Below are 23,195 nucleotides of genomic sequence, written 5' to 3' on the forward strand. Positions count from 1 at the left end.
GGCATGGCAACCCACCCCAATTCAGTACAAACAGTTATTGAGGGCCCACCACCGGCCTGGAATGGAATCACCGGAGGAGACTATTGCCTGATATCCTTAGCGAGAATATTGTCCAGTGTCCCCACATCTGACTGATTTTAAATTATTGTCAGGGTTATCTGATTAAAGAATAGAGATTCTGAATCTCTCTCCTGCCTCTCCCCATGATTCAGTACGTCTGAGTTGGGACTCAGGCAAATTAATTTTAAAATCATTTCTCAGGTAATTCTGACAACCTGCCATGTTTGGGCTCCACAGGCTCCATTACTACCTTCACTTAGATGTCAGACAAGCTGACTGGATTTCCCCAGGTGCCACACTTCATAGGTCAGGAAGCTAATTCCCACACAGATTAAGTGACTTTCCCATGTCACAGGCTTCCCTGAGAGCTCAGTTGGTAAAGAATCCCTGCAGTGCAGGAGACCCCAGTCAATTCCTGAGTCTGGAAGATCCACTAGAGAAGGGAGAGGCTACCCACTCCAATATTCTTGGGCTTCCCTTGTGGCTCAGCTTGTAAAGAGTCAGCCTGCAATGCAGGAGACCTGGGTTCGATCCCTGGGTTGGGAAGATCCCCTGGGGAAATGGAAAGGCTACCCACTTCAGTATTCTGGCCTGGAGAATTCCATGGACTGTAGTAGCATGGGGTCGCAAAGAGTTGAACATGACTAACTGACTTTCACTGATGCCCACGTCACAGGGCTAGTTGTGAATGAATGGGCTTAATGCTGTCGCTCTCCAGGGCTAGTTGTGAATGAATGGGCTTAATGCTGTCGCTCTCCTGTAGCTGAGGCTTCCTGAAAGAGTGCCTGGGGACTTTGGCCTTCACTATTGTATGCTGCAGGGTGACAGGCAGAGCTGGAGTTACACTGCCCTCAAGTGAGAGTGGGATCTTCTCAGGACCCTGCAGTCCTGAAGCCTCTGCTGATGACAGTGGGGGACATTTTGCCAACACTGAGAGCAAGGAAAAAGGAAGATATTAACCTCCATCTGTGTTCTGGTGAATTTGCCTTGAGTTTTCATGGGAGAAGGGGGCTCATGAGGCTGTAATAACTGAACAAATGTTTAGAATGGTAATCCAAGAATTTTAATTAAATGCCTGCTATGTGCTAGGTGAGAATGATTTTGTATTGCACTATTTACTCAGATGTTGAAAGGAACACAAATGCCATTTGGATTTTGGTTAAATCAGTTATATTAAAAATTATGATTATTATTATTTTATGTGGACCATTTTTAGAGTCTTTATTGAATTTGTTACAATATTGTTTCTGTTGTTGATGTTCTGTATTTCGGCCATTCAGCATGTGGCTCTTAGCTCCCTAACCATGGATTGAACTTGCACCCCCTCCATTGGAAGGCAAAATCTTAACCACTGGACCACCAGGGAAATACCTGCCCTCAGGATTTTGATATGGATTTCCATATCGTGTCAAAGCCCTAGGAAACCACACTGAGAAAGAGGGTCTCTTTGAGAGCCCAGCCTGACCCTTTCAGATGAACAAAGCACACGGGCTGCTGGCTTTCCCTCTAGCTGTATATACACCCATCATTGCTGGCACTGTATCGGACGCTCAGGTGTACCAGACTCCCACACAGGTTAATTTCACCCTTCAAGGTGGGTATTATATTAACCCAGATTATAGTTGAAGGAAGTGAGGCTGAACTAGTTAAGGAATGGACCAAGGTTGTCACAGGCATGGAAAGTGACACAGTTGAGATGCAGATACACGTGGGCCTTACCTCAAAGCTTAAATGCAGAGGGAAAGACCAGCCTCTCTGCCTATCTCCCTGCACCCCCCACCCCTCGTCCCTCTCCCCTCCTCCTTTATCTGATGGTTACATGTGTGTCTCACTAGGCACTGTGTTTATTGAAGACAGGCACTGCATGCTGCTTGGGGTTTATATTCCGTCTGCATGGGACACATTCTCACACACTGTAAACACGCGATGTTTACGGAATACAGCAATAAAGTGCAGGAGGCGATCCACGCATAGAGATCTATAGCTTTTAGTTGTTCATACGTGAAGTTACACCCAAATAAGAATAAACTGCTCAGAAAATAAATGGATTAAACAAAAAATTACAATTGTAAAAATTAATTTTTTCACTCAGTGTTCCTTAAAAATAAAAAAGAATCTGATTGATACCGTGGAGGATAGTACGTCCCCTTCCAACCGCGCGTCCGATACTATCTTCGTTTGTAATATTATCAATGATTCTTTCGGAAGCTTTTGCTTTTTCAAAATCTGGAAAAAACAAGGGGTCGATTCCTTTAATTTCAGAAGGATGTAGGTCTACTTGTAATAATAAAGATTTTTTCTAAATTAATTAAACTAACACAGTTTCATTTATAGGACTGACTTTGATGTGAAGCATCTATTGAACGAAAAGCTATAAACTAGCAAGCTGAATTGTGGTAACGATGGTAACAGGGGGGTGGGGCCTTCCCTCGTTACCTCTTGGGAAGCACGGCCAGAACGCTCTGAGGAAGTTTGGCCTATTACCCACGCCGTAGATCGCGCTGCATGCTGGGTCTTGGCGATATGGCGTCCTCCTTGGTGTGCTGATGAGAGGAGTTTCACTGTAGCTTGAAATCAGAGGGCAAAACTCCCCAAACCCAATAAGCCCACATTACCTGTCATTTCCGCGGCTCTGTGTCGCCTGTCTCTCAAGACTCGTTCTCAAACAAGCGAGAGCCATAGGGCTGGAGGCCAGGACCGGCCAGGCCGCGCGGACCCAGGGCTGAGGAGCCGGCTGCGGGCGAGCACGATGGGCCGGTCCTGGCTCTGGTTGCAGCAGCTCCGGCGAGTGCGCGACCCACAGGGCTGAGAGTGGCTGCAGGAGACCCAAGGCGCTCTGAACCTCATCCCCTCGGCCGAAGATCTCAGCCCAGTCGGCGAACCGGCGCCAAGAGCGGGCGGCCTGCCTGTCCTCGGATCGGCTGAGACGTTGGAGGCCGGGAGCAGGGTCATCGTGAGGCCTGGAGTCTCGTACGCCTTTGACAGCTCCGCTCGCAGCCCCTCTGGGAACGGACGGCCTCAGAAGCAGCCGGTGGCTTGGGATCTGGGGGCGTGTGTGTGTGTGCGCGGAGCCTCTTGGTTCCCTCATTTCCCACCCTTCCCACCCCCTCCGACTTCCCGCGCAGAGTTAGAGAGAAGAATCTCAGACTTTTTGCCTGAGTGAGGGTCTCCACACCCTCTCCATCCATTTCTTTTTCTACTTCCCCCCTTTCTGTTTCTTATTTCACCCATTCTGGTACACACTAGTTTTCAAGGCTGGAGGTTCTTGAGCGTTTGCTGCCCAGGACTCCTCCACCCCCTCCCCCGCTCATGGAGTCCGAGATGCTGCAGTCGCCTCTCTTGGGACTCGGGGAGGAAGATGAGGCTGACCTTACAGACTGGAACCTGCCTTTGGCTTTTATGAAAAAGAGGCACTGTGAGAAAATCGAAGGCTCCAAATCCTTAGCTCAGAGCTGGAGGATGAAGGATCGGGTAAGTGGATAGCGCCTGCGCCCCTTGGTTTTTTCAAGAAAGTTCAGAGCCAGAAGTATGTCCTTGGTAGAGCGGCGATATACTTTCCCAGACACGTGTTGCAGGTCAACTAAAAATCGCGAATCATTTCAGACTCCAGTTTTGGTTGTAAATGGAAAAGGCTGTTTTGGTTAGTAGTTATTCACTGGATAGTGTTAATTAGATTCAAAGTAAGTTCTAATTCAGACAATGAAAGTTACACAAGTTAGAAAATAGAGCGTTGCAAGTATTTACATGCTTTTTTTTAAGATATACTTAGTACTGTTAATACTTAGAGGAAAGACAACTTGGGATGTAATATTTGTCCCCACGTGGTAGGTCTACTTTTAGTGGCTAGTTTACTTTTTTTTTTTTTTTTTCGGTCCAAGCTAGGTGGAATGCAGAAGTCTAATATAGTATGCTAGGAAACAAGATTACTGGCAAATGTTCAGCTAGTAACAAATTAATGCAAAGTTATTTTAAAGTTACAGTGAACTTTACCATAGCTTTCTAAGCAATTTGTCTTGAATCTAGACTTTGCTCCATTTATTTGGTGTCCTGTTACTATTACTTGGAGGCAGAATTTCTCTAATAGTAGAGTATGAGTAGTTGGAACTTGGGTCTAGTAGGGGGTCCTTATGGTGTTGGAATGTGGATAGTGACCCAGGCTACTGGTAGGAAACAAAGTCAATTTTGTTCAACCACCATCTATTTCCTGGTCTCCAGAGCAAAAGGGTGGGACTGTGTCACCCATACATATTTATAATTTGTCTTTTTGTGTTTTGTTTTCTGCTTCAAGACTGTCTTTATTTACTTGAACTTTTTAGTCTAAGAAGGGTAGTTGGTATTATCATGTAGTGTGCTTGCTCTGGGCCGATGGATATGTTTATATAAGATGCTTTTTTTTTTCAGTATATGATGTTGAACATATTAACAATTACCCTTATGGTAATTCTAGTTATTCAGTCACTAAAGTGCTTCAGTTGTTATTTGGTGTACCTTCAAAAGGTTTGGAGAAGGAAATGGCACTCCATTATTCTTGCCTGGAAAATCCCATGGACAGAAGAGCCTGGTGGGCTACCGCTCATGAGGTCGCAAAGAGTCAGACAGGGCTGAGCTACTGAGCATGCCCAAAAGGTCAGGAAAATCTGTTTCATCCAAAAGTGGTTTAGGGAGTGACAGAAATGGTCATTCGAAAAGATTGTATAAAGTCTGTCTTATTCAGCTTTAGTATTAATTACATGATTTAAAGCTTTTGTGGTTGCTGTCCATATATGAAAAGATTTATTCTAAAAGTAACTGTAATCTTTTTTCATTCTAATTGAAGGGCTTTTTTTTTTTTCTGTTGAAATGTAGTTTTCTTTGTTACTCTAAACCCATGCTTAAACTGTTCAAAACTGATTAATGGATTTATTTTTGACCTTTTATTTAAAACAATTTGTGAATGATCAACATTCCCTGATGTGCTCCTCATAGGTTATTAAGAGGGAGAAAAGTTTTGGGAGTCTGAGTAGTTACTGAGATTGTGACTTAGAGCTAGCCAAGAGAGTATCCAGCCTTTGCAAGTTTTTAATAAAGAAAAAATATCAGCAGCTAACATTTTTAATTAAATTTCTGACAACTTGGCATCTGGCCATCCTTATAGTCTCTTTTCCCTTGTTAGACCCTGAGGGGGCTTTTTCAGTATACTCTACCAGGACAAAGGGTGCAAATCCAAATAATGCTGAGAGTTGAAAGGTAGCATAAAACAGCCAGGTAGAAGGAGAATAATGGGCAGATTCAGAGATAAATGGCAACTGAGGTTTGACTCATTTCTGACTTTCTGGAGGATGGGATCACTGGGGCTCCAAAGAGCACAGGGTGCAGCTCAAGGGGCAGCTGAGCCTGGCCAGGTCTTCCTTTCTCTTTCTTTTCTTTGAGAAGCCAGAAAACTTTTTTTTTTAATGTGAAGTTTTCCAATTTTAAAATATTGGAATGACTTCAAATATTAAAAACCATGAAGCGGTGTATCTGTGGGGCTGGCTCTGGCCAAGGGGTACCCATATGTGACTTGGACTTCAAGATTCTAGAACTGTTGAGCATATGGGCATCCAGGCCAGACTTTCCCTGTGCTGGGATGGTCTCCAGCAGTCTGATGGTGCAGCATTGTCATAAAGCTACAGGTGTGGGTCCAGTTGTCCTGTATGCGGACCAATGTAGACCACTTCTGGTGCACCATCGATTGCCCTAAATGCAGACTCAGTCATTGCTTTTTCCTGTGATCCGCAGGCAAGTCCACATACTTTTACTGTATATGTATTAGCATTTTCTTGCTGGTGTCCTATTTAGTGGAGTTGTTAAGTGTTCCTAAAATCGACAACTTTACCAAAGTTGAGTAACAACTCCAAGTTTCTGCCACTCGGCATTTGGCATCCTCACAGAATTACAGCACACTTTTGTTTGGAATTCCCGCGATCTTGGTGTTAAATCATTTCTGGTTTTCAGATGCCACTATTGTTGCATTTTAATTACTAAGTTACTGTTCATTACTGTTATTATCAAATTATCGAGTTGGTTTTTTGGTTAGTTCTGTGTGTTATAAATGTGTATGTGCATCGATGGCATTTTTGATTTGTGATTTTCAAATACATAGACATATGAATTGCAGTTCAAAAATGAATCATTCATGGACCTGTGGCTAAAACAGTTTTGTGTAGAACTCCTCAATTTGGGTTTTACTGTGATTCTTCATCTTTATCACAGAGTTCATTTTCCAGAAAGTGGGCATGTGGATATAATTGATCTCAGATGAATCTTTACCTTGCATGTGTGGGATGGAATCCGGGAACATGAGAGCTACTGCTCTGAAAGAAAACCATCAGCAGACACACTGTACTTGCAAGTGTGCAGGAGATATAGCTATAAAATGATGAAACCATTTCCCAAACCAGTCTTTAGACTTAGTCACCCTGCTTTGTAGCCAAACTTGAATAAACCATGGAGGAAGCTGAGTAGATTACATTAAACTGTTATGTGGACAGTCAAATGTTTAGGCTGTCTTTAGAGCAAGGCTAAGTAGTAATACTTTACAACTCTTTCTTATTTCCTGTTTCCTCTCTATGAATCCTCTCAATCTATTCCATTTAGACTCTCTTCATGCCACTCAGACCATCCTTCTACACGGTGATTATTAGTTGCTAAATCTAAATGTCCTTCTATATGGTGATTATTTGTTGCTAAATCTAAATGTCACTTCTCTGTCCGTATCTTTTCAACTTCTTGGCAGCATTCCAGGGTGGACTACTCCCTCCATAAAGCTTTTCCCTCACTTGCATCTATGTCTTCCTGAAACTCCATGTTTTCCTCTGAGGTCACTAATTGCTCTTCCTCAGACTCCTTTGCTGGTTGACAGCAGAGTCTGTAGTACCTGGGAACTTGATCTTGGAGATCTCTCTATTCTGTATGCCCCTCGCTAGCTGATCTCATCTAGTCTCATGGTTTTATGTGCCGTCTACATGCCTTGACCCTTGACTCCTGTCTCGGGTACTTGGCTGCCCGCTTTGCCTTGGTTTTCTCCATCACAACACACTGCCATCACCACCCACTCAGTTGTTCAAGCTATACATCTGGAATTTACCCGTAATTATTTCTTCTTCCTCTCCTCTTTGTACAATCCATTTCATCAGTAGGACCTGTCAACTTTGCTTCCAGGGTGTATTCTGTATTGGACCACCTCATTTTGTCTCCACTGCTCTGAGCCCAGTCCAGGCAATTACCATGTTTCATCTGGACAGCTAGAATCATGTCTGACTGGTCTTCTGGTGTCTTCTCTTGCCCTACAATTTACTTTTCTTTAAAAAAAGTTTTCATTCATTTATTTATTTTTGGTTGTGCTGGGTCTTCGTTGCTGCATGCAGGATTGGTTGTGATGAGCAGGGGCTACTCTTTGTTGCGGTGCACAGGCTTCTCATTGTGATGCCTTCTCTTGTTGCGGCACACGGGCTCTAGGGCATTCAGGCTTCAGTATTGCGATGCAGCATGTGGAATCTTCCTGGACCAGGAATGGAACCAATGTCCCCTGCATTGGCAGGTGGATTCTTAACCACTGGATCACCAGGGAAGTTCGACAGCTTATTCTTCACATAGTGGTCAGAGGGATCTTGTTAAAGTGTAAATCAGATCTTGTCACTTCCTTACTAGGCCTCTCCCGGACTTCCTAGTCCTTGGAGTAGAACACAGACGCCACCCTGGTTCACAAAGCTTCATAATCTGGCCCCGCTTGCCTTTTCTGCTTCTTGAATGGAAAGGCCTGGAATGTTCTTCCATCTCACCTTTGCACACTTGGCTCCTTGTGGTTTGTAGCCAGTGTCTAGGTCACTTTCTCAGAGACCTTCCCTGATCACCCCATCTTAAGCAGCTCCCCAGTGGCTCATGATCTCTCTTTATGTCTCTGATATTTTTCTTCATACCCCACCCCCAGAAACTAGCTTTTTATCATAAAGCAAAGGCCTTGTCTCTGCTGTCATAGAGGATGGTGCTTGGCATACAGTAGCATTTCAGTAAGAATGTACTGATGAGGGGCTTCCCTGGTCGCTCAGTGGTGAAGAATCTGCCTGCCAATGCAGGAGATTCGGGTTCGATCCCTGATCTGGAAAAATCCCACATGCCACGGAGCCACAAGCCTGAGCGCCACAACTATGGAGCCTGCTGGAGCACACAAGTGGCAGCTACTGAGCCCACATGCCGTAGAGCCCCTGCTCCAAAACAAGAGATGCCACCGCAGTGAGAAACCCACCCGCTCACCACAACTAGAGAAAAGCCCAAGTAGTGACGAAGGCCGCAAACAGCCAAAATAAATGAATACATTTAAAAATAAAATTATTTTTAAAAAGTAGTGGTGAAAAAATGAATTGCTCATAAAGGGCTTTCACATAAATTATGTCTTTTAAGACTCAATAGCAGGGATTGTTACCTCCATGTGATTGTTGAGGAAACTGAGGCTTGATTAATAGGCTGGCCTTCAGGGCTCCAACAGAGAAAGTGAAATCTGAGAAACAAAGCCCAGGTAAAAAGAAACAACCAAAACTGTATCACAATGCCTCCACTCCACTGGAAGGCTCCTGCTCAGAGACCAGGGAGTCTGAAACAAAAGCATGTGGGGAAGATGAGGGGGGCGGTGGCGTGGGGATACAGTCACAGTGCATTAGCCAGCAGAGTGGTAACGGATGACGATGCTGATGTCATAGCCTAGCTGTTCTCATGGTGTGCTCGCCTGGGTTCCTGAGGCAACGCTGTTATCAGTGTTGGCTTAGTGGTCTTTTCCTCATGTGGACAGAGCATTGATGGTTCAGAGGTGATGGTGGGTGAAACTGCTGGTACCTGAGCTCGAATCCAGACGGTGGTGTCAGACTGTGCTGGTGGTTATTGTTTTCTTCATCGCCATGCACTCGCAGTAAAAAAAGCTTCCAGTTTCACTTCAGAATGCCCTTCATAAAGCATTAAAATGATTAGTTTTCTTAAATCTTGGCTCTTTAGCACACACCTCTTTGATCCTAGGCTTGGTTGTCGGAGGAAGAGCATCTGCAGTTGCTGGCGCCGCCAGCCCCGGCCCTTCCTGGAACACAAGCTGTACCTGGAGGAGGCTGGTAGGCTGGCCCTGCCGGTCAGGCTTGGGTTCTGGCAGATAGTTTCTCAGAGACAAACTGAGTTAGCTTCACTTCAAGAAAAGCAACTGACAGAGTTTGTTGCCAGTGATAAGATTTGAGCTCTCAAGTGAAAATTAGAGTTTCAGAACACCTGTATCTACCATTGTGCGGTTCCCAGCTTCCCAGTAGGTGAAGATGCTTCTGATGAGATGATGGGGGTGTTAATGAATACAGTTTGCTTTTATATTGAAGAATGATATGTGTTTGACATTTGGAACATCTGCATAATTCAGTGAACAGATATTTTCAAGTCACCGATTCATGATATTATAAAATCATCCATGGGTAAAAGATCCAAAGTTGGGCCAATGGATTTTAACATAATAGAGTGTGAAAAGTCATGGCTGTGGTTTTGGGTAGATTACATTTTCTATTTTCTATTCTATTCAGATAGATTGCAGTAGACCTTTAAGAAACTACCAAATACTGAGTTTTGACATAATATCAAAGAAGAATATGTCCAATTATTTGGCTATTCTGATACTTCTGCCCTTTCCAATGATGTTTCATTTTTAGTCCATATTTTTCTCATGTACTGCAAACAAAACAACATATCACAACAGATTGAGTACAGAATGTGAGAGGTCAGCTGTTTTCTATTGAGGCAGACATTAAAGAGATGTGCAGAAAACAATGTCACTTGTCTCACAATTTTTAAAAAATATAGTTATTTTTCATATAAATATTGAAAAAGTAATAAGTATAATTTTTAAATAAATTGACAACAAAATATATTATTCTTTTTTTCTTTTTTTTTTTTCTGGTTTTAGCCTCTAAGATTGAAAATACTGATAAGTGTTACTCAAATAAAAAGCTCTTTGAAAGTCTTAGTAATCTTTAAGAGTAGTTAGATGTCCTGTTATCAAATGTTTGAGACTTGTTAGTGTAGTTAAAAGAAAGTGGGCATCAAACTTAAACTAGGGAAGGCGAGGGTGGATGTTTTGAGAGAACAGCATCGAAACATGTATATTATCTATAGTGAAACAGATCACCAGCCCAGGTTGGATGCATGAGACAAGTGCTTGGGCCTGGTACACTGGGAAGACTCAGAGGGATTGGATAGAGAGGGAGGTGGGAGGGGGGATCGGGATGGGGAATACATGTAACTCCATGGCTGATTCATGTCAATGTATGACAAGACCCACTGTGGTATTGTAAAGTGATTAGCCTCCAACTAAAAAAAAAAAAAAAAAAAAAAAAACCTACAGAAAAAAAAAAAGAAAGAAAACTTAAACTAGGAAGAATACTTGAGGTATTAGATGGTTGGCCAACAATACCAAGCTTGACCAGAAATCAGGTGACAGACTTGAAAGGGATCTGGTACACTCTTTCCATCCTCTGAGCTTGTGGAGAGCCTTTGCGACTGTGAAGGCATTTGTCTTATGTCTAGTCCTTTAGACAGGGTTAGGGCCTCCTGTTCCCCCAGACTTCTAGTGAGCGTCCTGCAGGGAGACACACTGCCACCCGCCCAGGATGGCTTTGTTCTGTGAGGGGAGGAGAATGGGGCCAGTGGGTTGAGCGGAGGTAGGTGGTAGGAGGTAGAAACCTTCACTGCAGCTCAGTGGAGGTTTATTATTCACTTAGTGTGCTCTACCATGCCTTGGTGTCTGGTAGGACAGACAGATGTCAGTACCAGATTATAATACACGGTGTATTTACAGGGGAGGAGGCCATGGTTATCTCGAAAGCTTTGAGTGTATTTAAATAAGTAAATCATTTGCATTGAACTGCATTTTTGAAACAGATAAATCAGTCAGGTTGACCCAGTATTAAACTCACTGTTGATGTTTTTGGTGATAGAAGCTGCTTAAGGATTTAAGCAGGGGAATGTCAGACATAGATTTGTATTTTGAAAGGTCTTTTTGACTGTGGGTGGAGTGGAGGTGGGATCACCAGCTGGGGAGAGGAGCAGGGTAATCCAGGTGAGAGCCAGTAGATTACTGGAGGAGGCAGTGGCGGGAGGGGTGGAGGATAGGGTGGGGCAGGTAGGTAGAATCAAGGGAGTCTGGCTCTGACTGGGGGCAAAAGGGGGTGGGGTTTATGTCTGTCCCTCTCTCACTTTGCATTTGAAGTGTATGAACTTTTGTTGGCATTTGTCATGTGAGACTGAAGAGCTCCAAAGGGACCTCTACATAGATATTTTTTCACCTGCTTTAAAAAATGTGCCATTTTCCATTTTGAACAGCGTGCTGTGCTGTGGAAGTTGCCTGAAATGGATGAGGATGTTTCTGCCTCATTATCACCTTGTGGATTCTAAAGCTAGAGTTCTAACAAAATCCACGTGGCTTATATATAGAGGGTGTCCTCCAGGTGTCTGACTGTCTTCTTTTTGTTCAGAAGCCATTAAAGTGCTTTGAACATCCACCATGCTTGTTTCCATGGAGCTCAAGGTGGATACTGTTTTCTTTTTGTAAGTCTAGTTAAATACACAGAAAAGGCCATTCCAGTAAATGTATGGCATGATATGTTAATGCTTTAATCATGTTCTTGAACCTTAAACTTGCCCAGTATGTTCAACTCTGCAGAGAAGGTTGTGCCTTTAGAACAGAAGGGGAGACAGGTGAGAAGAGACACCCAGTGACAGGTGTGGTTTCCAGGTGGATTATTGCGACTAGCTTTTTTTTATATATATATATATAATTTCACACAGAACAATCACGAGAATAGTGTAATGAATTCCTGTGTACCCTTACCCAGATTCACCAGTTTTTACATCTTGCCTCATTTACTCTTCTCTACTTATAAATGCAAATATATAATTCTTTCCCCCGAATTATTGAAGAGTAAGTTGGGAAAGATAGAAGGTAGGAGGAGAAGGGGTGACAGAGGATGAGATGGTTGGATGGCATTACCAACTCAATGGACATGAATTTGAGCAAACTCTGGGAGATGGTGAAAGCGAGGGAAGCCTGGCATGCTGCAGTCCTTGGGGTTGCAGGGAGTTGGTCACTACTTAGCAACTGAACAAATTGGAGATGGTGCTCTTTTATGCCTTACTGTGTGTGTCTCCTAAGAACAAAGGACATCATCTTATGTGAACATAGGACAGTTGTAAAAATCAGAACATTTGTCATTGATATAATACTATTATTAATCCAGTTCACATTAAAATGTTGTGGTTTGCTCCTTTATCAGCCATTTCTGCCCCTCCCGCCTCCAGGTTCATTCATTGCCTTAGAAGTCTCATCTGTTTAGCCTCCTTTAATCTAAAGGAGTTTCTTAGGCTTTCTTAGAGTTCCTTGACCTTGACATTTTTTTATTGTCATAAAATATACATAATATGGAATTTATCATTTAAACCATTTTTAAGGCTACAGTTATTAAGTTCATTGTTCAGCCATCAGCAGCGTCCATCTCCAGAACTTTCTCATCTGTCCAAACTGAAGTTCTGTCCCCATTAAACACTAACTCTCCCTCCCCCTCCCCCAGTGCCTGGTAACCATCATCCTACTTTCTATCTCTGAATTCGGTGACCTTGACATTTTAAAAGAATACAGGCAGATATTTTGTGGAACATTCTCAGGTTTCCTATTCTATTGTGGAATGTCCTGATACTTCCCAGTACTCAGATTCATGTTACACATTTTGTGTGAGGATGCTGCTGAAGTCATGTGGTTTTTCCCCAGCATCATTATCAGAAAGCACACCCTGTTGCTTGGTCCCAACCTTATTACTGTTATTCACTTGGCCCATCCCTGTCATCGCTTATTTTCTTGCCTAGCAAGGCCTCTTCACATCATCGTCAGTGGCATTGGATGTACCAGGCTTGAACATTCCTTAGCTTTTTGGCACAAAAAAGATGTTGTGCCAAGATGTTGATGTTGAGCCTGAGATGTTCCAGGCTCATCGTGTATTTTCCCTGCCTCAGCCCTGGAATCAGCCTTTTCTCCAATGATCCTCAGTTCCTTTTGGTGGAAAACAGAATTCAGATTCGAGACCTGGCACCAGGTCTGGCATTGCTACTGATGTGCCATTGTTTGCAGGATGCCTCAGCAGAGATGTCGGGTGGAGGCATCCATGTCTGTCTGGATTTATTGCTTACTTACTGCTGTGCATTGTACTGTGATGTACAGAGGTGATTACCAGTGGACCCCGTCTCCTCTGTCCCTCTTTTCAGGTTTGTTACTTCCTTCCCAGCAGTGAAAACCTGGCTCCTTCGTCCTCACTGAGTTATTTGTGGGCTGGAATGCACAGAGGGGCGTTTGATAACCCATAGCGCTTGGGGAAGCACACTTATTAACTAAGAGGTTAATGTTCACTTACATTATTGTTTGAGGCAGACTGTACATACATTGAAATGCACAAATTCTAACTACCAGTGTGTGCTATCCAAAAGCAACCTACAGGACTTCTCAGTGTTTTGTGGGGAAATAATTGTTCTTAAGAGCACTTTGTACCATTTACATACATGGCAGTGAGCCTGGGGTTGTGTGGGATCTGAGGAGACAGAAGACGTGGGTGTGGCCCCTTGAGAAATTTTATCTTATTAGAGAAAACACAACACAGTAATTATGTATCCTCACTTGAGTAACAAAGTAGTGATTTAAGGGCTTCTGCTCACTAGACATTTAGGTGGTGTCTGTATGTCCAAGGTATTGGGTGGGCTGAGCCCTGCTCTGTGTGCGGTAGGGGGTCGCTGATGGGGGCGGGGGAAGTGTGTGCAGGTCAGATGGTGAGGATGCGAGGAGGGGGCAAGCGTGGTGAAGTCTCCAAAACTGGTTTAAATAATTCAGTGATTCAGCTAATATTTATTAAGGGACTCTATGTGCTGTATACAGTGCTTGGTGTTGGTGATTCATTGGTGAATAACTCCTGCCTTTAGGGAGTTTACCAGTTTATTGGGGAAGATGGGCTGGGGTGGTGGTGGCTGCGTGCAGAGTGGGGAGAAAGCCTCCTGGAAGGCTGGCAGTACCTGAAAGAGACAGAAAGGAAAGAAGAAAGGAGGGAGCAGGAGGGAGGGCAGAGAAGGGGGAGAGTGGGAGGGAGGGCAGAGGTGTGTCGAGGTGAGGAGGGGAGAGAGCCTATCTTTGGGTAATGCTTCGCTCCATTCTCCCCAAGGCAGTGCCCCAGCTCGCACTGTAGCCCCAGCTGCAGGGAAGAGCTGGCCACAACTGGAGCTAGGGAGATGCCAGTGAGATGCCTAGGCAGCCCCCAGTGCTCCCTGGAACAAGGCTTGATCGCACCTGGCCATTTACTGGCTACAGGAGGCAACAGAATGACTTGCTGGTTCCAGCTGGATGTATTAATAGGAGGGAGAGGAATGAGCCACTGCCAGCATTCAGGAGGGAAAGAGTGGCTGTGGAACTTGGAGAAAGTTTTCCTTAAAGAATGTTTCAGTGGGAAATACTGAAAGCGGTGCATCAGTGGTTCCCAGCCTCTTGTCCCCTTGGTGTCTGGCCTTCATCCATCCCCACTGCACCCCTTGTCCCCATGCCCAAGGGTGTTGGTGATGAGCTGTGCACAGTGAATTCTGTTCAGTTTGGTGTTTTCTAGTGTGGCTCTTCTTTTACCTTTAGAACTTTGTACCCTGTTTCTGCTGTTGTTAACATCTTACATTAGGATTGTACACTCGTCATAACTAATGAATCAACATTGATACATTATTATCAACTAAAGTCTCTCTGTAATTTATTTGGATTTCCTAAGTTTTTACCTATTATCTTCTTTCTGCTTCAGGATCCCACCCGCGATGCCACATTACATTCGTCGTCACATTTCCTTAGGGTCCAAGGAAATGTGACGACGAAATGTAATGATGGTCTCTCAGACTTTCCTAGTTTTGGATGACCTTGACAGTTTATAGCAGTACTAGTCAGGGATTTTGTAGACTGTCCCTCTGTAGGAATTTGTTTGATGTTTTTCTTATGATAAAACTGGGGTTATAGGTTTTGGAGAGAAAGATCACAGAGGGAAAGTGCCCTTCGCCTCATATCACGTCAGAGGTCCATGCACTCAGCATGACTCATTACTGTTGCTATGACTTTGGTATGGGCCGAGGTCCTGTTGGTCAGGTGTCTCCACTTGATATCCCCTCCCCACCCTCATCCTGCTCTCTTTGGAAGGAATTTACTGTGCCCAGCCCACACTTAAAAGGGGAGGAGAGTTGTGCTCCATCTCCCTAAGGGCATACATTAACTGAAATTTTTCTGTATGGGAGACTTATCTATTCTTCCCCATTTATTAATCTGTTCAGTCATTTACTTAATATCAGTATGGACTCATAGATATTTATTTTGTCCTCTGGGTTATAATCCACTACTGTATTTTGTTGCTCCATCTTTGGCCAGCGAAAGCTCTTTCAGTTGGCTCCTGCACTGCTTTAACAAAGTCCCACTGTGGTGGAAATTTTTTTTTTTAAGCACCTAATTTACTCTTGAGAAACCTGTATGCAGGTCAGGAGGCAACAGTTAGAACTGGACATGGAACAACAGACTGGTTCCCAATAGGAAAAGGAGTACGTCAAGGCTATATATTGTCACCCTGCTTATTTAACTTATATGCAGAGTACATCATGAGAAACGCTGGGCTGGAAGAAGCACAAACTGGAATCAAGATTGCTGGGAGAAATATCAATAACCTCAGATATGCAGGTGACACCACCCTTATGGCAGAAAGTAAAGATGAACTAAAAAAAGCCTCTTGATGAAAGTGAAAGAGGAGAGTGAAAAAGTTGGCTTAAAGCTTAACATTCAGAAAACTAAGATCATGGTATCTGGTCCCATCACTTCATGGGAAACAGATGGGGAAACAGTGGAAACAGTGTCAGACTTTATTTTTCTGGGCTCCAAAATCACTGCAGATGGTGATTGCAGCCATGAAATTAAAAGACGCTTACTCCTTGGAAGGAAAGTGATGACCAACCTAGATAGCATGTTAAAAAACAGAGACATTACTTTGCCAACAAAGGTCCATCTGGTCAAGGCTGTGGTTTTTCCAGTGGTCATGTATGGATGTGAGAGTTGGACTGTGAAGAAAGCTGAGTGCCGAAAAATTAAAGTTTTTGAACTGTGGTGTTGGGGAAGACTCTTGAGAGTCCCTTGGACAGCAAGGAGATCCAGCCAGTCCATCCTAAAGGAGATCAGTCCTGGGTGTTCATTGGAAGGACTGATGCTGAAGCTGAAACTCCAGTACTTTGGCCACCTCGTGGGAAGAGTTGAGTCATTGGAAAAGACCCTGATGCTTGGAGGGATTGGGGGCAGGAGGAGAAGGGGACGACAGAGGATGAGATGGCTGGATGGCATCACCGACTTGATGGACATGGGTTTGAGTAAACTCCGGAAGTTGGTGATGGACAGGGAGACCTGGCATGCTGCGATTCATGGGGTCGCAAAGAGTCAGACATGACTGAGCGACTGAACTGAACTGAACTGAATTTACTTTCTGGAGCACGGGATGCTCCAGACTCATCTTGTACCTTTCCTGCCTCAGTTCTAAATTTAGGTGTTTTTTCAAGGAGCCCTGGTTCCAGTTATTGGAGGATGGTGTTAGAGACCAAGATCTGATGCTGGGTGTGTTCATTGCTGCTGTGATGTCACTACTTCTAGGTCCTCTCAGGTGACAGAGCAAAGAGATAAATGTGTATATTCACACATCTGTGTGTATATAACCATCTCTATTTGTGTTAAGCTAAACATGCATTTGCAGTGATATCTTCAGATCTAATTGGTTTTGGTTTTTAAAAAATTTTCTGTTGTTACTATAAATCTGGAACCAAGAGGTTAGTAACGTAAGGTGAAGTCAGAGAACAGTGTGCTTCTGGAGGAAAGATAATGAAGGTGTGTGTACCAGGGAGGGTCTGTTACATAGCACAGACTTCATAAATATTTGTTGTATGACAGAGCTAGAGCCCTTGGCGACTTTTGTGAGCGATGACTCAGTTGAATAGAAAAGTTTGTGGAAGCTGAACTTCTGGGGAATAGTTATCAAGGGGGTGGGGGGAGAGTGAGGCAGTAGTCACAGAGCAAGGGGGTGGGAGGAGAGAGGTAGGGGCAGCAGCAGACGGCAGAGGAGCCTACAGAGGGAGAGATAGAAGGTGGTAGAAAGAGGCCAGGAATGGGAGATGGTGAGGGCAGAAGCTATGCCTCTCCCACTTTATGGCTTTACAGTTTCTGAGCATTTTTTCCCACATGGATCTAGTTTACTTATTCCTGACAACACCCCTCGCAGGCATCTGTTGTTACCTGAGTGAGCCAAGGCCACTTAGAGGGGGCAGGCAACCCCATAGAATTCCTGAGCTGCTGAGGAGCTGAGCCAGGAGTACAGGCCCCAGTGTGACAACTGTGGAGCCAGGCTTCCACCTTGCTTCTCATCACATTGGCAGGACAGCCTTAGGTGAGATTTCTCATTGGGTTAAAGTCCCACATTATGGAGACCCAGAAAATCTTGGTGGACTTCTAAATTTGGACAGGCAGTGGAGGTTTTATCTAAGAGAATGGACTTTGGTGTCAGAGTGACCTTGGCCCAATCTGGTTCCTTTTCTAGCTCTCTGTTTTTGGTGTAGATTTTAGTGTTTTGCTTTGTAAAGTGGGTCTAAGGCTCCCTGCCTCGTGGTGGTGTGTTACAAGGATTCAATGTGATCCGGTCGGTGAGGCGGGAGGACTGTGGGGCTCATAGCTGGGCTCGGTGTTTGAGGGGCAGCCTGCACGGCTGTGGTTTCTGTCCACATGCACCTTACTGTGCGGCTGCTAAGGAGAGCCATCGCCTCCTGTTGGTGGTGCAGATGTTGCATGTGATTGCCTATTTGGAAGAAAAGGAGCAGAAATTGTGCCTGTCAAGACAGGGAGCTACGCCTGCTGTTCTCATCAATTGGTAAGGGGTACAAGTGGTTCAGGTGACTGCCATCCTAAGAGGAGTGCCAAACTAGGCAGACTTAGCTCCCCTTCTTTTTAAAAATGCTTTTGTACCAACCCCGGCCCCTCTCCTGAGTTAAAATGGGAGCTCTCCTCTGAGATCCATGCTCTACCTGAATGTGTTTATGTGAGGTTCTGGTAAATGTTGTAGTTTATAAAAAAACTAGACTTTATGACATATGTCCCATAAATCACGGTTTGTGAACACTACAGAAAATGAAGTGATTCTTGCAAGCCATCATGGTAACATTAGGGTTTCAATAATAGCTCACACATTTTTTTCCTGACATCAAATTCATTTCATTCAGAATGAGTATCCTCATAAAAACAATTCTCGGAATCTACCAAATCAGACCGGGAAGCTGAGGTCATTACTGTTCCCTTCTTTCTAGTAAAGGTGCTCTGAAGATGAAATGCTTTATTTCTGCATTATGTGGCCTGTGAGGCAAACTGCTGGGTTTAACAGACGCCACTGTGGGAAATTCTCTGGACAGATGCTTGCCTCACAGCCTTTTGCTGCTGATACTGTCCTTGACTCCTGCTCTCTGCTGCCTTCCCATGGGTAGGTTCACTGGCCTAGTGCTGTCCCGGGTTCCAGGATAAATGAGTCGAGTAGAAAGTGCTTCAGCTCTCCAGGGGCCTCACTGGGAGTGGGGTTTGGGGGCTGGCCCAGAAGCCTGGCTCTGACCGCTGGACTTTGGAACTGTGTCTGGGATGCATTTCCTGTGACCTGCATTTGGTGCTTTGTCTCCAGTGCTGATCCGCTCCTCCTTTACTCTGTTCAGTGACTCCCTGCTCTCATACAGCCTCAGCTTTTGTTACTCAGTTCCAGAGTTCAGGTCCCTGTGTGAGTTCTGGTTTGCTTCAGATTCTTTTGAATCTTGGTTTTGGGCAGCTGATCGGCTCTCCCTTCCTGGGTTTGCCTGGGTCTTGCAACACAGGGTATGGAGTGATGCCCTGAGCGGTGTTGGGCTCCCCATGGCTGTGTCTCCCTCAGATGCGCTCCAGAACTCCGGGTGCCAGAAGCGGGCCTGGAGGCTGACTCATTCTTCCTACACCTTGCCCGCCTCCCTCACATTCACCTGGTCCTGCTGTGGGGAAGGAAGGTGTTGACCATGAGCCCCTGGCTCTGCCCTTGTTTATTGCAAGCTGTCCCAGGACATGCTTGTTTCTGATGATTCCCTAGTGCCCTCTCAGTGTCTTACGTTACTGTGTTTAACTTTGAGGCAGTGGGTCCTACCTTATGATCTGTTTTTTTACCTTTTTAAAATTGCTGATAGTTTTCACTTAACTAAATACATTTTCACTTAAATGAATATATGTCAGAAATGCCAGAATGTCCCTGACGATATTGATGTTTTTTTCTTTGAGAAAAATTTCATGCTAATTAGATTGGTTGATTCTATAGGTTATTTTTTCTTCATTTTAAATGGCATAACTTTATGGAATTGTCTTTATGAAATTACGAGCCTATTTTAAATTTAGGAATAGTAAATCTAAGCCAATGTAAAAATGTGGCATTTTAAGATTATCCCAATTTTCTATAAGAATATTCATTATAGCATTCATTCATTCATCCATTCACTTAGTCTGTATTTATTGAGTGCCTGCAGATAACCTAATAGCCATCAATAGAGAACTGATTAGTTAACTTTTGGTGATATACTAGACTTCCAGGCAGCTAGTACACACAGTGAAATAATTCTGTGTGTGCTGTTATGGGAAAGTGTCTAAGATGTATTATTAAATTAAATCCCACACATATATAAAAAAAAAACCCCAAGATACTAAGCAGACTATTTGGTATGATACTATTTGTGTTTGTGTTTTTAAGAAGCTATTTTATATATACACACACACACATATAAAAATAAATACTTATCTATGTAGAAATATATGGAAAAGTTACACAATTAAGGACAGGGGTGGGAGATAGGGATCAGTAGAGTTATATTTATAAAAGTTTATATTTTCCTGTACTTAATTATTGAATCCTTCTGCATAGTTACTTTACTGTTATCTGAAAAAATGATTATCCTTATGATATATCCTCTGTGGGCCTATTAGCTATATCTCTTTGTTTTATTTTTTGGGGTGCTAGTTCTAAGATTTGCAATATTTCATCTTTAACTTATTGCATTGTACCTCAAATAAAGTACACCTCTTCACATGTGAGTTTAAGAACCTGACAATAGTGTGCTTCTGTCCCCCATCCTTTTGCTGTTCACTCATACATACTTCCAGATGTTCAAGCTGGTTTTAGAAAAGGCAGAGGAACCAGAGATCAAATTGCCAACATCCGCTGGATCATCGAAAAAGCAAGAGATTTCCAGAAAAACATCTATTTCTGCTTTAGGACTATGCCAAAGCCTTCGACTGTGTGGATCACAATAAACTGTGGAAAATTCTGAAAGAGATGGGAATACCAGACCACCTGACCTGCCTTTTGAGAAACTTGTATGCAGGTCAGAAAGCAACAGTTAGAACTGGACATGGAACAACAGACTGGTTCCAAATCAGGAAAGGAGTACATCAAGGCTGTATATTGTCACCCTGCATATTTAACTTATATGCAGAGTACATCATTAGAAATGCTGGGCTGGAAGAAGCGCAAGCTGGAATCAAGATTGCTGGGAGAAATATCAATAACCTCAGATATGCAGGTGACACTACCCTTATGGCAGAAAGTGAAGATGAACTAAAAAGCCTCTTGATGAAAGTGAAAGAGGAGAGTGAAAAAGTTGGCTTAAAGCTTAACATTCAGAAAACTAAGATCATGGTATCTGGTCCCATCACTTCATGGGAAACAGATGGGGAAACAGTGGAAACAGTGTCAGACTTTATTTTTCTGGGCTCCAAAATCACTGCAGATGGTGATTGCAGCCATGAAATTAAAAGATGCTTACTCCTTGGAAGAAAAGTGATGACCAACCTAGATAGCATGTTAAAAAGCAGAGACATTACTTTGCCAACAAAGGTCTGTCTGGTCAAGGCTATGGTTTTTCCAGCGGTCATGTATGGATGTGAGAGTTGGACTGTGAAGAAAGCTGAGTGCCGAAAAATTAAAGTTTTTGAACTGTGGTGTTGGGGAAGACTCTTGAGAGTCCCTTGGACAGCAAGGAGATCCAACCAGTCCATCCTAAAGGAGATCAGTCCTGGGTGTTCATTGGAAGGACTGATGCTGAAGCTGAAACTCCAGTACTTTGGCCACCTCATGGGAAGAGTTGAGTCATTGGAAAAGACCCTGATGCTGGGAGGGATTGGGGGCAGGAGGAGAAGGGGACGACAGAGGATGAGATGGCTGGATGGCATCACCGACTCGATGGACATGGGTTTGAGTAAACTCCGGAAGTTGGTGATGGACAGGGAGGCCTGGCATGCTGCGATTCATGGGGTCGCAAAGAGTCAGACACGATTTAGGGACTGAACTGAACATAATTCTACTTATATATGTTATAAACCCCAGACTACATTGTTATTATTTTTAAAAAATACTTATCTTTTAATGAAATTTGAAAACTGAGAACGTTTTTTATATTTACTTATGTTCAGTCCCCAGCCGTCAATGCTCTGTGTAGTTCTGAGTTTGAATCTGCTGTCATTTTTCTCCTGTCTGAAGAGTGTTACTTGGGTCCCCTGGTAATACATTTTTTCAGCTTTTATTTGTGTAGAACTGTCCTTATTTCATCATGATTTTTGAAGGGTGTTTCACTGGATGTAGAGTTCTAGGTTGACTTTGCTTCTTCAGCATTTTGAAGATGCTCTATTGTGGTCAGGCCTGCCTTGATCCTGATGAGAAGGGTGCTCTAGTCTTGTTTTTGTTCCCCAGGATGTAATGTGTCTTTTTCTCTCCTGCTGATTTTCAGATTTTTCTCTTTATCTTTGGAATTTAGCAGTTTGATTATGATGCTCGTTGGTGTAGTTTTCTTTGTGATTAGCCTGCTTGTAGTCCCCTGAGATTCTTGATTTGGTGAAAACTATAAAACTACAGCTCAATCTTCCAGAGTTCCAATTACATTTATCTTAGATCCTTCATGTTGGTCCATGAGGCTTTCTCCCCATTCATATCTTTTTTTCCTTCTCTTCGTTTTAATTTGGATCATTTTTATTTTGGTGTCTTCAAGTTCTCTCAGTCTGTTATTTTGAGTTGTCTCATATGTTGTTAAACCTACCCAATGTAGTCGTCCCCCCCACCCCCCATTTTTTTCAGCCATACTGCACAGCTTATGGGATCTTAGTTCCCTAACCAGGAGCTGAACCTGTGCCCCCTGCATTGGAAGCACCCCTGCATCCTAACCACTGGACTGCCAGGGAATTTCCACCCCTGGTGACTCAGATGGTAAAGAATCTGCCTGCAGTGTGGGAGACCTGGCTTCGACCCCTGGGTTGGGAAGATCCCCCAGAGGAGGGCATGGCAATCCAGTCCAGCATTCTTGCCTGGAGAATCCTCATGGACCGAGGAGCCTAGTGGCCTATGGTCCAGAGGGTCACAAAGAGTCTGACACCACTGAGCTGCTAAGCACAGCACACAATGCATTAATAGTTTTCATTTTGATATTTTGTTTTTCTTTTCTAGAACTTCTACTTGGGTCTTTTTTATAGTTTATTATTTCTCTCTACTTTGTGTTCATGTTTTCCTCTAAATCCTTGAACAAATTAATTTCATTGTTAATATATTGTTTTAAAACTCTTGTCTGTTCTTTCCATCATCACTGTCATTTCTGGGTCTGTTTGTCTGGATTGATTTTCTTTTGCATATGGATCACATTTTCCTGCTTTTACTTACATCTGGTAATTTTTGATGGGATGTTGGACACGGTGAGTGTTATGTTGTTGAGAATCTGTATGTTACTGTCTTCATTTAAATAGTGTTGAGTTTTGTTATGGAAGGAAGTTAGTTTACTAGTGTATCAGCTTCATTATTTCAGGGGTTGTTTTCTGGCTTTGTAAAAGCAAGTCTAGATCAGGGATTGGCAAAAATAAGACCCACTGCTTGTCTTTGTATATAAAGTCTTTTGGAACACAGCTATGTCGTTTATGTATTGTCTGCGTCACTTTTGTGCTTTGGTGACAAACTTAAGTAGTTGGACAGAGACTGTGTGGCCCGCAAAGC

General features: G+C 43.5%; 1 protein-coding gene and 1 long non-coding RNA gene across 3 annotated transcripts in view; one reads left to right on the forward strand and one right to left on the reverse strand.

Annotated features, from left to right (window-relative positions):
* Positions 1-2,031: 2,031 nt before the first annotated feature.
* On the reverse strand, positions 2,032-2,763 carry LOC139039152 (uncharacterized). The gene is made up of 3 exons (XR_011492391.1): positions 2,676-2,763; positions 2,497-2,603; positions 2,032-2,286 (listed from the first exon to the last, which is right to left on the reverse strand). It is a non-coding gene; the product is annotated as an uncharacterized lncRNA (long non-coding RNA).
* The window catches only part of RPTOR (regulatory associated protein of MTOR complex 1), a 310,827-nt gene continuing 290,188 nt past the window's right edge, over positions 2,557-23,195 (forward strand). For both annotated transcript variants that reach the window (XM_020875726.2, XM_020875727.2), the window contains exon 1: positions 2,557-3,531. In XM_020875726.2, coding sequence (XP_020731385.1) covers positions 3,370-3,531 — 162 coding nt within the window. In that variant the 5' untranslated portion in view covers positions 2,557-3,369. The remainder of the gene's footprint in view (positions 3,532-23,195) is intronic.

This window comes from Odocoileus virginianus, chromosome 17 (genome assembly GCF_023699985.2).
Source record: "Odocoileus virginianus isolate 20LAN1187 ecotype Illinois chromosome 17, Ovbor_1.2, whole genome shotgun sequence".
Lineage (NCBI taxonomy): Eukaryota > Metazoa > Chordata > Mammalia > Artiodactyla > Cervidae > Odocoileus > Odocoileus virginianus.